The sequence below is a fragment of the Oreochromis niloticus genome, linkage group LG13 (genome assembly GCF_001858045.2).
Source record: "Oreochromis niloticus isolate F11D_XX linkage group LG13, O_niloticus_UMD_NMBU, whole genome shotgun sequence".
Classification (NCBI taxonomy): domain Eukaryota; kingdom Metazoa; phylum Chordata; class Actinopteri; order Cichliformes; family Cichlidae; genus Oreochromis; species Oreochromis niloticus.
This window is the reverse complement of record NC_031978.2, coordinates 18,500,499-18,517,603: the sequence shown is the minus strand read 5'-3', so window position 1 is coordinate 18,517,603 and position 17,105 is coordinate 18,500,499. Positions and strand designations below refer to the sequence as shown.

Sequence of the window (17,105 nt, the reverse complement as noted above, 5' to 3'; positions counted from 1 at the left end):
TTTCCCTCCAAAACATAACAACAACACTTCCTGAGGACTGGGTGTGAGTGGAGCCCTCCAGTGGTCCACCACACATGCCCCCCCGAACACCCAGTAGGGTCATCCCCTAGTCCAGAACCCTTGCCTTAATCAAACGGCCAGAACGGCTGAACCGGGGAGGTGGAGAGCTGGCTGAGGGGAAACGTGCCTGAGGACCAGGCTGGCATGGGCGGCCAGGAGAAGCTGAAGATAGCTCGGCCCTGCCAGGTGGGGGTGCTCCCAGAGGAAGAAGCAGGGTTGTCCAGTCCAGTGGAAGGCGGGCGGCCACGGCGGGGGGCCTGAGCCGGCACCAACTGATCATCCTGCAGCACATGTGCCGGCTTAAGTCTGTCAATAGAAACAGTCTCCTGACGACCCCCAAAGTCCAAAAGGAAATGCTTCCGGCCCAGTTGAATAACCCTAAAGGGGCCGTCATACAGTGGACGCAGCGGAGGCCTATGAGCGTCATGCCTGACGAAAACAAACTGCGAAGTGTCCAACGACCTCGGAACAAAGGTGTCGGGCAGACAATGGTGCACTGGGCCAGGAAGAGAAAACGAGTCTCTTGGGGGACGGAGAGACAGCACAGAGGGAGCGAAGCACGGGGGTGGGCTCTCGGGCAAGAATTCCCCGGGGACCCGGAGGGGCTGACCGAGGACAAGTTCAGCCGGGGAAACCCCGAGGTCTTCTTTAACCGCGCAGCGCAACCCCAGTAAAACCCATGGGAGGCGGTCAACCCAGTTGCCATCTGTGAGAGAAGCACGGAACGCGGCCTTAAGCGACCGGTGGAAACGCTCGCACATCCCGTTGGCCTGCGGGTGGTACGCAGTGGTTCGGTGGACCTTGACACCCAGGCCGTCAGCCATGGCAGACCAAAGCTCGGAAACAAACTGGGGGCCCCTGTCTGAGGTGATGTCGGCGGGGGGACCGAAACGCGAAACCCACGTTGACAAAAATGCCCTGGCCACTGCTGCAGCTGTAGTGGACGCCAGAGGCACTGCCTCAGGCCAACGGGTTGTGCGGTCCACCACAGTCAAAAGGTGCGTGAAACCTTGTGACTGCGGCAGGGGACCAACCAGATCCACATGTACATGATCAAAACGCCTCCCTGGAACGCGGAAGGATTCGAGGGGCGCCTGTGTGTGCCTATGGATCTTAGCGCGTTGGCATGGGATGCACGCCGCTGCCCATTCTTTCACCGATTTACGAAGGCCCGGCCAAACGAACCTAGAGCTGACCAGCTTGACCGAGGCCCGGACGCCTGGATGAGAGAGGGCGTGTACGGAGTCGAAAACGCGACGACGCCACGAAAGTGGAACTACAGGGCGTGGTCGGCCGGTGGAAACGTCACAAAGCAGGCTAGGCCCGCCGTTCCACACGGGTCTGTCCTCCAGTACAAGGCCCGTCTGCTCAGACCGAAGGGCAAGGACGTCCGGGTCCGCCCGTTGATCAGCGGCCATAGCGTCAAAGTCTATGCCAACGTAAACGGGAGAAACCAGCGCGCGGGATAGACAGTCGGCCACGCAGTTGGACTTACCAGCCACGTGCTGAATGTCAGTTGTGAACTCGGAAATGGCTGCCAGCTGGCGCTGCTGGCGCCCGCTCCACGGGTCAGAGACCTTGGACATCGCGAATGTCAAGGGTTTATGATCAACGTAGGCGGTGAAACTCCGACCCTCGAGAAAAAAACGAAAATGCCGGGTCGCAAGGTGCAGGGCCAGCAACTCCCTGTCAAAAACGCTATATTTGCGCTCACTGTCCCTAAGCGTGCGACTGAAAAAGGCAAGCGGTTGCCAGACACCGGAGACCCGCTGCTCCAAAACTGCGCCCACCGCCACGTCCGACGCATCGGTGGTCAACGCGATCTCCGCCGATGGAAACGGGTGGGCAAGCAGGGCGGCGTTTGCCAGCGCGGCCTTGGCATCAGAAAACGCCTGGATGCGTTCAGGGAGCCAATCAATCGGGTCCTTAGCAGTTTTACCTTTCAAGGCAGCATAGAGAGGCTGCAGCAGGTGCGCGGCTCTGGGGAGAAAGCGGTTGTAGAAATTGATCATCCCCAAGAACTCCTGCAGCGCTTTAACGGACGCGGGACGCGGAAAAGCCGAAACGGCCCGGACCTTGTCCGGCAACGGAACCACACCGTCAGCGGAAATGCGGTGGCCCAAGAAATCCAGAACCGGCAAGCCGAACTGGCACTTGGAGGGGTTGACGATCAGGCCGTGTGCCGCCAAGCGCTGGAAAACCTGATGCAAATGTGACGCGTGCTGACTCTCAGAACAGCTGGCCACCAATATATCGTCAAGGTACACGAAGACGAAAGGCAGCCCGCGCAAGACAGAGTCCATCAACCGCTGAAAAGTCTGGGCGGCGCCTTTCAGGCCGAACGGCATGCGCAAAATTCAAACAGGCCGAAAGGGGTAATAACGGCGGTTTTCGGGACGTCTTCGGCGCGCACGGGAACCTGGTGATACCCCCGCACTAAGTCAATTTTAGAAAAAATCGAGGTGCCGGCGAGGTGGGCGGAAAAATCCTGTATGTGGGGAATGGGGTAACGGTCGTTCTCCGTGACATTATTCAAACGGCGAAAATCCCCACACGGCCGCCACCGACCGTCGGACTTGGGCACCATGTGTAGCGGAGAGGCCCAGGCACTATTCGAGCACTGCACAATGCCGAGGCGCTCCATGGCGGCAAACTCTTCCCGAGCGACGGAGAGTTTCGCGGGGTCGAGGCGGCGCGCGTGCGCGAACACCGGGGGACCGACCGTCGGAATATAATGTTCAACCCCGTGCTTCGTTGCCGTGTTTGAGAAATTAGGAACAGTCAGTGAAGGGAACTCAGAGAGCAAACGCTGAAAAACATTCCCAGAAGTCACCAAATTAGCCCGATTCAGGGGCTCGATGGCGCGAGTGAAACAGGGCACTGAAGAAAAAGACTGGGCGTCGATTAAGCGTCTGTTAGCGACATCGACCAGCAGTCCGTGAGCACAAAGAAAATCAGCGCCCAAAATAGGAACAGAGCTAGCGGCAACAACAAAGGTCCATTGGAAATCCCGACCATGAAAACAAACAGTCACGAACCTTTCCCCGAACGCTGCGATGGGAGAGCCATTAGCCGCAATGAGCTGCGGTCCGCAGCCCGCTGCTAAACTGTCGGCGCCGGACGGGGAAGGAGGCTCTTCTGTGAGCCGGAGTCGACCAGGAAACGTCTCCCAGAGCGCGAGTCTTCTATGAAGAGCAGCTTTTCTTTGTCGCCAGCGGTCGCGGCCACTACAGCGCGCTGTCGGGTCCCATGTCCCAGGGTAGGAAAACACAAGGCAGCAAACAGCGGCGCGCTCTGGGGCCAAAACGCTGATGGTAGAAACAGAGGTCCCGTCCGCGGTGTGGCTGTGCCGCGACCTTTGCCGCCAGCGAAGGAGCGGACACGTCGGGGCAGGTCAGCGGGGAAGTAGGAGGCGAGGCTGGAACTAGGTCGTGATCGTGGAAAGCACGGGTAGCCAAGAGAATACGATCCGCGTCCTCAGCCAGGGAGCGATAATCCTTCGTGCCCAGGAGTGGAGAGTTGGCGAGGCCGGCTCTCACGGCCGCCGGCAGCTGTCGGAGGAAGATGTGGGCGAACAGGAATCCCCCGTCGTCCGGACCGAGAAAGGACAGCATGCGCTCCATCAGTTCGAGAGCCGTACCGCCACCCAGGCCTGAGAGGGAGAGGAGCTTCTCGGCTCGCTCTGCGTCGGAGAGGGCATAGCGCTGAAGAAGCAGCTCCTTAAGGGCGGCGTACTTCCCTCGGGCAGGTGGGTCCCGGAGGAGAGGCAACGCACGACGGGTGGCTAGCGGGTCGAGAGAGGCCACCACCTGGTGATATTTCGTGTCGTCAGCCGAGATGCCACGAAGGGCGAACTGAGCCTCCACGTGCACGAACCACGACGGGGGATCGTGAAGCCAAAAGTCCGGCAGCTCAAGCGGCACAGCAAACGCAGCCGCAGCCGGAGGCAGAGGGCTGGCGGCTGCTAATGCATCCAGAGCGGAGTCGGTGCCACCATCGGACTGCAGCATGTTCGAGTCAGGGGTCACCAATGTGGAGGTAAACACAGACGACACAAGAGCTCTCGATTAACACTCGTCGTTTATTCTCATCACCACAGAACTGAACTCTTTTCCCTCCAAAACATAACAACAACACTTCCTGAGGACTGGGTGTGAGTGGAGCCCTCCAGTGGTCCACCACAAACTCAAAATACTGGGTCAAAACTGACCCAGAACCGTGACAGAAACTAAACAGTCAGATAAGTCAAACTTTATTCAGCTCATTCACAATGACTCTCAACATTGTTCACTTGTAACACATAAAATACAGAACAATAAACTCACTTTTTTAGTTCATTCCTCTTCCACAAATCCATCAAATTCTTCATCTTCTCAGCTGCTCTATTCCTATCTACTGTGTGACTGATAGCCTTGAGTTTGAAATATGCTTCATAAGCATGTCTCTTAACATGTGCTATTTTGGGGTCCTTATACACACACAATAAAGTCATATTATGTTGAAGCACAGTACGTATTACTCCGCGAGGCTCCTGACTATGGTAGCCATAATGCTCCAATCCATCAAGCGGTGCGGCTTCGTAGCTTACCAAAGTCATACTAAAACATTTTGACAGATTTTAAAGAGCCATGTACCACATAAAATCGGTTCAAGGTTAGTAAGCACAACCAGAATTCATGCATAAGGCGCACTGTGGATTTTTGAGAAAATTGAAGGATTTTAAGTGCACCTTATAATCCGAAAAATACTGTAGTTAGATTCAAGAAGGATTAGAATACAAAAAGCGTATAAGACTTTAACAATCACAATACAATATTTTATTTTTTTTAAAGAATGCAATAATTAAACATTAAAGACTTTAACAAACAAAGCAAAGATGCAGAAACAAAAAAAAGCCAGCAACAGCCTAATTCATTCAAGGCAGTTTTGATAATCTGGTCTAAACTCATCAGTATTGAAGGAGATTATTTGGCCACCAGAATAAAGAAGTATATTTTTGCACAAATTTTGTGAAGTGGAGGCAGATGATTTGCTCATAACACAAACCATTTTACCCACAGAATAAACTGTTAGAATAAACATTTTTTTGTGATAAGACAAAAATGCAGTGAGACATCTGTAATTGAGTAATAGTCCATTTCTTTCCAGGGTTCTCTTGCTTTTGTACCACAGCAAGCCTGGATCCAAAATGCTACTTTCAAGGATAATATCTTGTTTGGATCTCCACATGAGGAAGAGAACTTCAAAAAAGTAATACAGGCCTGTGCTCTTGCCCCTGACCTTGAGCTGCTGCCTGGAGGAGACCTCACTGAGATTGGAGAGAAAGTGAGTTACACTTTAAACGGTTCAGGTTTTTGGTTACACAAATATTTTTCCTGTATGCAAATACTGTGTATGGTGTTTATTGTAAACACATGTAAAAAGATGTTTCTTAAATACATGGCAAAAATGACAAAACAGAAGAGTGTCTTGATGCATGCTCAATCATCCAGGTAAGTAAATCCCCAAAACCTGATTCTGTTCATCTGGACGTAGCGTTTTAAGTGGGAGAAACGTTTCGTCACTCATCCAAGTGACTTCTTCAGTCTCAGCTGACTGCAGGTTTCCCCAATCTTATAAACAGTACATCTGCATAATGAATCAAACCAGCCCACTGAAGGAACAATGGGCTGGGAGATCAGTCCCTTCATTATGATTATGCAAATTCTCATGACAATTGATCAACAACCACTGATCAAAGACCACTGATCACTGGCCATGAGTACCATTCACAGAGAGTTGGGGAATGGCTGCAATCACAGCATTGTAAGATGGTGACAGATGTACCTTTAGGCCCCCTCCTTGATTCAGAGATGGTCTTTCCCTTTTCAGATAAATGGCCTCCTTGACTCCCTGCTCAAAACAGCGTTCCTCCCTGTCCAGGATGTGTACATCCTCATCACTGAGGTCCTGGTTAATGGCTTTCAGGAGGCCATTTTACTCCCTGTGAATGGTACTCGTGGCCATTGATCAGTGGTCTTTGATCAGTGAGCTTTGATCATTGGTTGTTAATCAGTGGTCATAAGAATTTGCATAATCATGATGAAGGAACTGACCTCCCAGCCCATTGTTCCTTCAGTGGTGCTAGTTTCAGTTATTATGCAAATGTACTGTTTATAAGATTGGGGAAACCTGCAGTCAGCTGAGACTGAAGAAGTCACTTGGATGAGTGTCGAAACGTTTCTCCCACTGAAAACGCTACGTCCAGATGAACAGAATCAACCTTTGGGGGCAAAACAGAAGAGCTTTTCTTATTATATAGGAAAGGCTTCCTTGCATTAAAGAAAATCCCGGTATCTCTTTTCCCCTCTTTTCTTCTCTTTTCAGGGTATCAATCTCTCAGGGGGTCAAAAGCAGCGTGTGAGCTTAGCCAGAGCAGTCTACAGTCAGGCTGATATTTATCTATTAGATGACCCTTTGTCTGCTGTGGACTCCCATGTAGGAAAGCATCTATTTGAAAATGTAATTGGACCCAATGGAATACTTAAAAACAAGGTTTGTGCGTAACAACATATGTTAAACATTTCACTCAAAATTTATATTTTAAAGTTAAATGATTATTTTTAAGGAAAAAAAAGTTGCACATTCCCATTTAATTTCTTCTGATGAATCTTGACATGAAATACTTTCTGCACAGGATATTCCACCTGTTACTTGTTTTACCTCATTTTACACAGGATCATAAAGGTTACAATAGGCTAAATATCACACTAAATGACTAAGATAACTGAATAGCTAATAATTAAAGGTAAGGAATAAAAGCCACTTGAAGTGGAATTACAAGTTAGAAAAGATTTGGCTTTATAAATTATTTTTAAATGATTAAACCAATTATTCCTGTCCTGGCTGACACGCCTCTGCAATGTTGCGTGGAGATCAGGGGCGGTACCCCTGGACTGGCAGACATGGGTGGTGGTCCCAATTTTTTAGGAAGGGGACCGGAGGGTATGTTCAAACTACAGGGGGATCACACTCCTCTGCCTCCCTGGGAAAGTCTATGCCAGGGTGCTGGAAAGGAGAGTCCGTCAGTTAGTCGAACCTCGGATACAGGAGGAACCATACATTTTTTGTCCTGCTCGCAGAACACTCGACCAGCTCTTTATCCTCTCAAGGATATTTGTGGGCGCATGGGAGTTTGCCCGACCAGTCTACATGTTTTTTGTGAACTTGGAGAAGGCATTCGACCGTGTCCCTCGGGGTGCCCTGTGGGAGGTGCTGCGGGAGTATGGGGTGTCTGGCCCATTGCTACGGGCCATTCAATCCCTATACAACCGTTGCAAGAGCTTGGTTCACATAGGCGCCAATAAGTCAGACTCATTCCTGGTGGATGATGGGCTCCGCTAGGGTTGCCCTTTGTCACCGATTCTGTTCATAATTTTTATGGACAGGATTTCTAGGCACAGCCAAGTGGCGGAGGGCTTTCACTTAGGTGGTCTCAGAATCTCATCTCTGCTTTTTGCAGATGATGTGGTTCTGTTGGCTTCATCAGGTGATGGCCTCCAGCTCGCACTGGAACGGTTCGCAGCCGAGTGTGAAGCAGCGGGAATGAGGATCAGCACCTCCAAATCTGAGGCCATGGTTCTTAGCTGGAAAAGGGTGGAGTGCCCACTCCAGGTCATGGACGAGTTCCTGCCCCAAGTGGAGGAGTTCAAGTATCTCGGGGTCTTGTTCACGAGTGATGGGAGAAGGGAACCGGAGATCGACAGACGGATTGGTGCTACGGCTGCAGTGATGCGGATATAATTGTTGCACCGATCCATCGTGGTGAAGAGGGAGCTGAGCATAAAAGCGAAGCTCTCAATTTACCGGTCGATCTACGTCCCTACCCTCACCTATGGTCACGAGCTATGGGTAGTGACCGAAGAACGAGATCGCGGATACAAGCGGCGGAAATGAGCTTCCTCCGAAGGGTAGCTGGCCTCTCCCTTAGAGATAGGGTGAGAAGTTCAGCCATCTGAGAGGGGCTTAGAGTAGAGCCGCTGCTCCTCCACATCAAAAGGAGCCAGTTGATGGGGTTCAGGCATCTGACAAGGATGCCTCCTGGGTGCCTCCTGGGTGAGGTGTTTTGGGCATGTCCCACTGGGAGGAGGCCCCGGGGCAGACCCAGGACACGCTGGAGAGATTATATCTCTCGGCTGGACTGGGAACGACTTGGTCTTCCCCGAAAATGCTAGAGGAGGTGGCTGGGGAGAGGGAGTTCTGGGCTTCTCTGCTTAGGCTGCTGCCCCCGCGACCCGGATAAAGTGGAAGAAGATGGATGGATGGATGGATGGATGGATAAACCAAATATTGTCAGTTCAGTCTGTGAACTGAAACATATCTTCTTTTTGATAAATACAATTTATAAACATATTTAAAACATCATTTATGTTTTTTTTCTTTCTTTTCTTTAATCTTACTCTTAAAGAAAGATTAAAGAAAGGCTAAGGGAAATAAGACTTTATGTTTGTGTGGTGATTACAATATTGATCTTTGTAAAGAGGCAAATGATAAGGCTGCGTCAGATTTTTTTGAATTATTACTTGGTAAAGGATTTTATCCTTTAATTATAAAGCCGAGTAGAATAATGGATAAATCGGAAACACTAATTGATCATATTTTCATTAATAGCTTGGAGAGTAATATTATGAGTGGCCTCATCATAAATGATATAAGCGATCATCTACCAGTCTTTTTTACTTTTGATTTAAATATGAAAAGAAAGAAAGAAGTTGGTTTCGTGAGTCATAGAAGGTTAAGAAATAACGAGGCAATTAACAAGTTTAGACAAGATCTCATGGAGGTGGACTGGAAGGAAGTTTATGTTAATGAGGTCAACGTTGCATATGGAGCTTTTTTAAATACTTACTTGGCCTTGTATGATAAACATTGTCCATTGGTATCATTTAAGTATAAGAAAAAGAATAAGAATATGAAACCTTGGATAACTAAGGGTCTTGCAAATGCGTGTAAAAAGAAAAATAATTTATATAGGGATTATATAACACAGAGAACTAAGAATGCAGAAATGAAATATAAAGTTTATAAAAATAAGTTGGTATTAATATTGAGGAAAGCCAAGAAAGACTACTATAATAAACTTTTTCAGGAAAACAAGAATAATATTAAGGGCATTTGGAATATTTTTAAGGAGGTATTGGGTAACAAGAACACACCCTTAGATCGGCCTAATTATTTTATTAAGAATAATCAAGTTGTCGAAGACAAGACTGAAGTAGTAAACGAATTTAATTCCTTTTTTGTAAATGTTGGACCCACTTTAGCAAATTTAATTAGAAAAAATGACGATTCAGAATATGAGGAAGCCTGGAAAGGAGAAAACAGAATGGTTAATTCTATATTCTTGGCTGATACTACCATAAAAGAAATAGTAGCAATTGTAGAAAATTGTAAAAATAAAAAATCTACTGACTGTGATGGTATAGACATGGTTGTAATTAAAAAGACTTTAGATTGTATAAGTATTCCTCTTTGCTGTATTTTTAATCTTTCGTTACAATCAGGAGTATTTCCTGATCGAATGAAAGTGGCAAAAGTGATACCCTTATATAAATCAGGAGATAAGCTTAGTTTTAACAATTATAGGCCAGTGTCTCTTTTGTCACAGTTTTCAAAAGTGCTTGAAAAACTTTTTGTGCAAAGACTTGATAGTTTTATTGAAAAATATCAACTAATAAATGAAAATCAATTTGGATTCCGTAAAAATAGATCAACGGCATTAGCATTGTTGACTTTCATTGACGATATTTCATCTGCAACCAATAATAATAAATATACAGTTGGGGTATTTGTTGATTTAAAAAAAAGCTTTTGATACGTTACAACATTCTATTTTGATTTCTAAATTGTATAATTATGGTGTGAGAGGAGTGGCATTGAATTGGTTAAGGAGGTATTTAGAAAATAGGTCGCAATATGTGCATTATCTCGGTAACACCTCTGAAAGATTGAAGATTGTATGTGGCATTCCTCAAGGTTCTATTTTGGGACCTAAACTTTTTAATTTATATATTAATGATATCTGTGACGTATCAAAAAGGTTAAATTCTATTTTATTTGCAGATGACACAAATTTTTATTGCTCTGGAGAGAATTTGAAAGATTTGGTTGAAATTATGACTTCTGAGATGTTAAGATTAAAAATATGGTTTGATGTAAATAAATTATCTTTGAATCTGACAAAAACGAAATTCATGATATTTGGCAATCGTGTAAAGGAGGATGAAGTCATTATGTCCATTGATGGAGAATTGATTGAAAGAGTTACTGAATTTCGTTTTTTGGGGTGTAATAGTAGATGAAAATTTGACATGGAAATCACATATTGAGTATATTAGAAAGAAGATGGTTAAAAACATTTATATTTTGGGAAATGTAAGAGATTTATTAGACTATAAAACAATGCGCATTTTATATTTTTCATTGTTTTTCTCATATTTTAGTTATTGTATTGAAGTCTGGGGGAATACATATGAGAATACTATAAAACCTCTATACTTATTACAGAAGAAAGTGATACGAATGATTCATAATGTGAAATATAGAGAACATACAAATAAATTATTTATAAAATCGAAATTATTAAAATTAGGAGATTTAGTGAAATTACGGACACTATTAATTATGTTTAAGGCTAAAAATAATATTTTGCCCTTTAAGTTAGAAAGAATATTTTTATTGTGTTCAGGGGGAGAAGACAGCAGAAGGAAATTTTATTTTAAGCATCAGTTAGCTAGGACTACACAAAGGTTAATGAGTCCAACGGTTAGGGGTATACGACTGTGGAACTCTCTTCATTATAATTTAAAGAATTGTATAAATTTACATTGTTTTAAAAAGTGTTACATGCTTAAAACGATAACTCAATATGAAGAATGTGAATGAAATTGGAGTTCATTGAAGAAGGATCCATTATAATTTTTTGTTTTATTTATTTTAATTTTATTTTTCTCCTTGTTACCATGTGGAGTGGTATATTTTGATTGTAAATTTGTATATTCTGATGGTAAATTTGTTGTTTGGTTTGTGGTAGGACCGGAGATAAATGTTAATGTTAGTTTGTTCCCTGATTTTTGGTGCCCACTTGTAATGTAAGTTGGATTGTAGATAGGGGGCAGGTTTTAATAAGAATATTTTCTTCTTCCTGCTCCTTTTCACATATGGTTTTAGTGTTTTATTGATAGAAAGTGTGGTTGGTTTGTTTGAACTGTTGTACCAAGTGTGAAATAAATAAATAAATGAAATAAAATGAAATGAAATACTTAACAATGTTTTTGTAAATCCTATGTAACCCTATCTGATTGGTGAATTCAAACCTGAGTCTCATATATCTCTGACCATACAGACTCGTATCCTGGTGACTCATGGCATAAGCTTCCTGCCTTACGTGGATAAAATAGTGGTTTTGGAGAATGGAGTCATTTCTGAAGTTGGATCCTATGAAAACCTTCGTGCCAGTGGAGGAGCTTTTTCTAAGTTTCTCGACACATATGCCACCGAGCAGAGCAACCAGAGAAATTCAGAAACAGGTGATTACAACCTTTTCTTAGTATATTAGGAATATAATCTACACACATCACATGTTTTGTTAGCTGTACAACCAAAGTCTATGCTAAAATTATACATCACAAATATGAATGAATTGAATTTCTTTTTGTCAATTTTTATGGATACTTTGTGTTGATGTTGTTCACATATTGACCCAAGTGCCATAAATTACTGCCATATATGTAAAACACCATGTATATTGTTATTTTAGGAGAGGACCAGGACGCAGAAGACTTTGAGCTCATCCCAGATGGAGACGATGCCCAACCTGACGGTGCTTTGGAGGACACTGTTTCTCTTACACTTAAGCGAGAAAACAGCATCCGCCACAGCCAGCGCCATGGCAGGTTCGAGCTTGTTAAAGTTATAAGTGAAACCAGGGAAACAGCTTGTCTCAAATAGCATCTTTGGCAGAATGTCCATTTCATTTCTTTTTTCTTTTTTTTTTCAGTGTCAGATTAAGAAGAAATACTTCCCTTAAAAAATCTGCAAATGCTGATGAACCAAAGAAAGGCCAGAAACTCATAGAGAAGGAAACTATGGAAACAGGACAGGTAACAAAAGGTTTTTGTACAACTAGCGCAAGATTACAACAAATGATAGCCTGTTTCCTGAGTGCCGTCTCCCACTGATTTCCAGGTGAAGCTTGCAGTGTTCCTGCAGTACCTGCGAGCCATGGGCTGGGGATATTCTGCCATGGTTTTCCTGATTTACTTCACCCAGTATGCTGCTTTGATTGGTCAAAATTTGTGGTTGAGTGACTGGACCGGTGATTCTGTGGAGTACTACAACATGACATACCCTTCCTGGAAGAGGGACACAAGGGTTGGAGTGTTCGGAGCTCTTGGAGTGGCTCAGGGTAACTGAACACTGAATCCTTTTCTATTTGCAAATATTTTCAGGTTCGTGTAAGTTAACGTTAAGGAACTGTGTGTCTTAGAGTAAGGAAAATTCCCTGCTCTGTTATTTAGGATTCAATCATTTTTATAGCGTTTTAAAGACAACCTAAACATCCAGTCTTTTTTATTGTACTAGAGGACTTGTGCACTGTGTGCGTTAGGTCCTTTGTAACAGTGACCCATGCTGCAAAGTGCATAGGCACCTATAATTTCTTATGTCAATAAGTAGAGAAAACTATGAGGAATTTATTGATATGTAGAATTCAGTTAAGCTGAACTGAATCTTCTCAAGCTAAACTACTCAGACTATAATAAAACTAAAATAATCAAAGAAAAACAAAAAATAAGGAGGATGCTTCAGAGCTGTTCGGTCTGGGGGAATGATGGGGCTGATGTAGACGGAGGAGATGAATGAAAAAATAGAGAGGACCACAATGGGAGGGAAAGCATTTGTTATTTATTTGTTCTTTAACAGTAGTTTTTTTTTTTAAACCATTCAAATGTGTTTTTTAAGTGTCTACATTTGACATACAGCATATTTTATTTTAATAGAAATAAAAAGCTAATGGAAGAATAGTTGATATCAATATACCCCAGGAAATTATTGAAGTTATTATTGAATTGGCAATGCTGGTACAGATAACAATGAAATAGTGTTGGCTGCTCTTTCATATTGTGACTGAGGGACCAATTACTATGTCAAAGTGATATGTTTTATTTCAGCTGCTTTATATTGAAAATTAACGACAAAGAACCAAGACTGTCAATTTGGACCTTGGTTCATCTTGAGCTCAGCTTTACATGCAGAGCATATATTGCTGATTGAACTAATGTTTTTCATAAGAATAAGAATTGAATATGAAAAAAGTTAAATACCATTTCTCCTGTCAGTATAGCCCTGCGACAGACTGTCGATTTGTCCAGCTTGTGCCTTCCCTCTTGCCCTGTGGCAGCAGAGACAGACTCCAGCTCATGCAACCCTGAATTTCATACAAGCTGAACTTTGTCATTAAGAATTTGTGAACATCCAAACCTGCTCGGGTCTCCAATTAACAAGATTCTTAGTAATAATGAGCATTTGCAAAAATAAAAATTATTTTGTAACATTAATAATAATAATAATAATAGGAAAAAGCAGAAAAAGCACACCTGAGTGTTACTGTAAGTTCAAGGTTCTGTTCACAGTGGATTTGTCTTTGTTAAACATGTAGTTCTATTATTTAGAAACTTTCTTGTTTTTATTGCAGGTCTCTTTGTGTTCCTCGGCACACTGCTCCTAGCCAATGCTTCCATTAATGCATCTCGTATCCTGCATTCACGACTTCTTAACAACATCCTGCGAGTTCCTATGGTTTTCTTTGACACCACACCTATTGGAAGAGTGATCAACCGCTTTGCCAAAGTAGGGTCTTGTGGTTCAGTTTTTAAGGATTCTTTTCATAGTTTTCAATATTTATTTTATCTTCTTGTGGCTTGTATGTTTACAAATACAAACTAGAACTAGTTTTTAATGTCATTTCTAAAATAACAGTGCAAAAAATTAAAAAACTAAACATTAAATTTAACGTTAAAAAAGCTTTTGTGTTTGCTGCATGTTGTATATCCACTTGTATTATTTAATTTCCCCCAATTTTTTTTCAATACAACCCTAAATATTCTTAAAATTGTTCTTTCTTTACATCTTTCTTTAAAAAGCCTTTTGTTAAGGTTCAATGCAGGGGACTCAAACGCAGGACTCCTGAATCAGCTGAACACAAGGATTTATTTACAGAGTTCACCAAGTGTATATACAGGGAGTGCAGGGCAGTGCTATATATAACATTGTGAGGGACGGGGCTCCGGGGAAATCCGAGGGGGGAATCACTCGCTCTCCAACTCTCCACATACACGACTGCAGTTCCTTTCTTCACACTTGACACACAGATTCACACGGGAAAGGTAATCCAGGGGGTCTGTAGACGAGGAAACAGGAATGAGTACGATATTCACAAAAGACACTTGACTTATCTTGAGCTGTAGCTTGACTCTCACTGACGCGTTGTAGACAACGATCCAGCGACGACCAGCAGTCACCTTCTGGCTTAAATGCCGTTCACCTTGATGGGCATCAGGTGTGTTCGTTTCCGTGGGCGTGGACCGAGGGCGTGAACCCACAATGAGTTCCGCCCCGGCAACAGAGAGGAGGAGAGAGAGAGAGCGCGAGAGAGAGAAAAGGAAGAAAAGGCCGATCAGCGTCTCGCCGATCCCCCAGGCCGTGACACCTTTCTTCTCAAGTGCCTCCTCAACTATACAGTTCAATTTTATTTACCTAGTGCTGACACACAATAACAGTCGTTAAAGGTACATTATATTGCAAAGATAATATAATAATATTCTAAAGATGTTGTATTATAAAGATAATATTGTAAAGATTGTAAAGATTGTAAAGATCCTACAATAATAGAGAAAAAAACTATGATGATGACTCCCTATGAGTCGGTACTTGGCGACAGTTGGAATGAAAAACATCCTTTTAACAGGAAGAAACTTCTGGCAGAACTAGACTCAGAGACGCCATCTGCCTGGACCATTTGTGGGTGAAAGAAGGGTCTTAATGGACTAATGATTAATTATTGAATTATTAAGTCTTTAGAGTGGCTGAAAGACTGAATTCTTTGGAACAGCTGTAATCTTTGTAATAACTCAAAACTTTAAAAGTGTTTAGTCACTGATGAACATCCATGACTTATCACTGACATTTTCTCCAATATCCTGACTTTAGCTTTTATAATACTTGACTTCATTCTTCTAGTATTATTTATGCTTATTATTTTGCTAGTTATGCAATTTTTATGTTTTTATATGTGTATTATAAATAAAATTGACCTTTGACTTTAATAAATACTAACTCTCCAAATATTATCCTAAAGGACATTTTTACCATAGATGAGGCCATTCCTATTTCCTTGCGCGTCTTCCTTCAGTGTCTGCTGGGTGTACTGGGGACAATATTTGTAATCTGCCTGGCAACTCCTTTCTTTGCCATAGTTATCATTCCTCTGGCCCTGATCTACTTCTTCGTACAGGTAAGCTAAACAAGGTAAAAAAGCTACCCGAACTAACTAACTTATAGTATGAAATCAACATTGATTTTGTTTTGTCTTCCTCTCTACACCTAGCGCTTTTATATTGCCACTTCAAGACAGCTGCGCCGGCTGGACTCGGTGTCTCGCTCACCGATATACTCTCACTTTGGTGAGACGGTGTCCGGCCTGTCAGTGATAAGAGCCTACAAGCATCAAGACAGGTTTCTTAAACACAATGAAGTAACTATAGATGAAAACCTCAAAAGTATCTACCTGCGGATCGTGTCTGACAGGTCAGACATTGAACAGTGTACCTGCAAACACAGAGAAGCATGTGATGCTAAATGATGAGGCCCTAAAATTTGTTTGTGTGCATGTTTGTGGGGTTTGTTTTCTTGACAGATGGCTGGCCATACGTCTGGAGTTTGTTGGAAACCTGGTGGTGTTTTTTGCTGCTCTGTTTGCTGTCATTTCCAGAGATTCTATTGACAGTAATGTGGTTGGCCTATCTGTATCATATGCCCTTAATGTCAGTCACAAATACACTCAGAATTTATCCCTATTTCATCAGTGTTTATGTATGCGGGAATACTAAAATGCAGGAATGATGTAAACACAGACCTCTCTCCTGTTGGGGTTCTGCAGGTAACCCAGATCCTCAACTGGCTGGTGAGGATGACCTCAGAGTTGGAGACCAATATTGTAGCTGTGGAGAGAGTGAACGAATACACTCAGCTTAAGAACGAGGCATGTAGAAATACTTTGTGAGCAAGACATTATTTATCCATCCATCCATTCTCTTTAGTTTATCTGGGTCACAGGGATGCTGGAGCCTATCCCAGCTACCATAGGGTGTGTGGGTGCTAACTACCAAGCTGCCATACGACATCATTTATATTTTGGTTGGATCAAAATCTACTGTTTTCTTAAATAGGACATGAATTTTAAGATTTCTACAGGCTGTGGGTTTATTGTAACTCTGACAGTTCAACAGGAATCTAATAAGCTTGGGTGCGACATCAACTGCAATGTTTGCTCACTGTACAATGACAATACTTTTATTCCCAGCTGCTGTTTCTCCACTGTTTCTTAACATACTACCGATAATTGTTCAGATAACTGTCAAACAAACAAGATTTTGATGCAATAATTTCATTTTATGTTTCACTGACATTTGATTTCACATGTTTGTTTATTCATAATGGCAGCAGAGCTGCGCTGATTAGCACGTCCCATCATGAGACATTCATACTAAATTTAGTCTGATTTAGAATACAGAATAACATTGCACATGTACACTGGACCTTAGTTGTTAATCTTAGTTGCATATTTTAATTTGAGCTATTTAATTTTTTACCAAGCGTGACATCCTTTTAAGTTTTTTTTCTTCTTTATTTTAATGGTGTATGCATGCATGTCTGTATATATGGTGTCTGTATAATTTTGTTTCCTATCTATCTTGGTTTGAATATTAATGCACGATATATTCAAGAGC

At 43.1% G+C, this 17,105-nt stretch overlaps 1 protein-coding gene across 1 annotated transcript in view; it reads left to right on the top strand.

Moving 5' to 3' along the window:
- The window catches only part of LOC100703684 (canalicular multispecific organic anion transporter 1), a 33,460-nt gene that overhangs the window by 10,142 nt on the left and 6,213 nt on the right, over nucleotides 1-17,105 (top strand). The window contains exons 17-27 of the mRNA XM_019366603.2: nucleotides 5,209-5,385; nucleotides 6,427-6,594; nucleotides 11,444-11,627; nucleotides 11,858-11,993; nucleotides 12,098-12,200; nucleotides 12,286-12,505; nucleotides 13,793-13,947; nucleotides 15,455-15,610; nucleotides 15,704-15,903; nucleotides 16,013-16,139; nucleotides 16,256-16,357. Coding sequence (XP_019222148.1) covers nucleotides 5,209-5,385; nucleotides 6,427-6,594; nucleotides 11,444-11,627; nucleotides 11,858-11,993; nucleotides 12,098-12,200; nucleotides 12,286-12,505; nucleotides 13,793-13,947; nucleotides 15,455-15,610; nucleotides 15,704-15,903; nucleotides 16,013-16,139; nucleotides 16,256-16,357 — 1,728 coding nt within the window. The remainder of the gene's footprint in view (nucleotides 1-5,208; nucleotides 5,386-6,426; nucleotides 6,595-11,443; nucleotides 11,628-11,857; nucleotides 11,994-12,097; nucleotides 12,201-12,285; nucleotides 12,506-13,792; nucleotides 13,948-15,454; nucleotides 15,611-15,703; nucleotides 15,904-16,012; nucleotides 16,140-16,255; nucleotides 16,358-17,105) is intronic.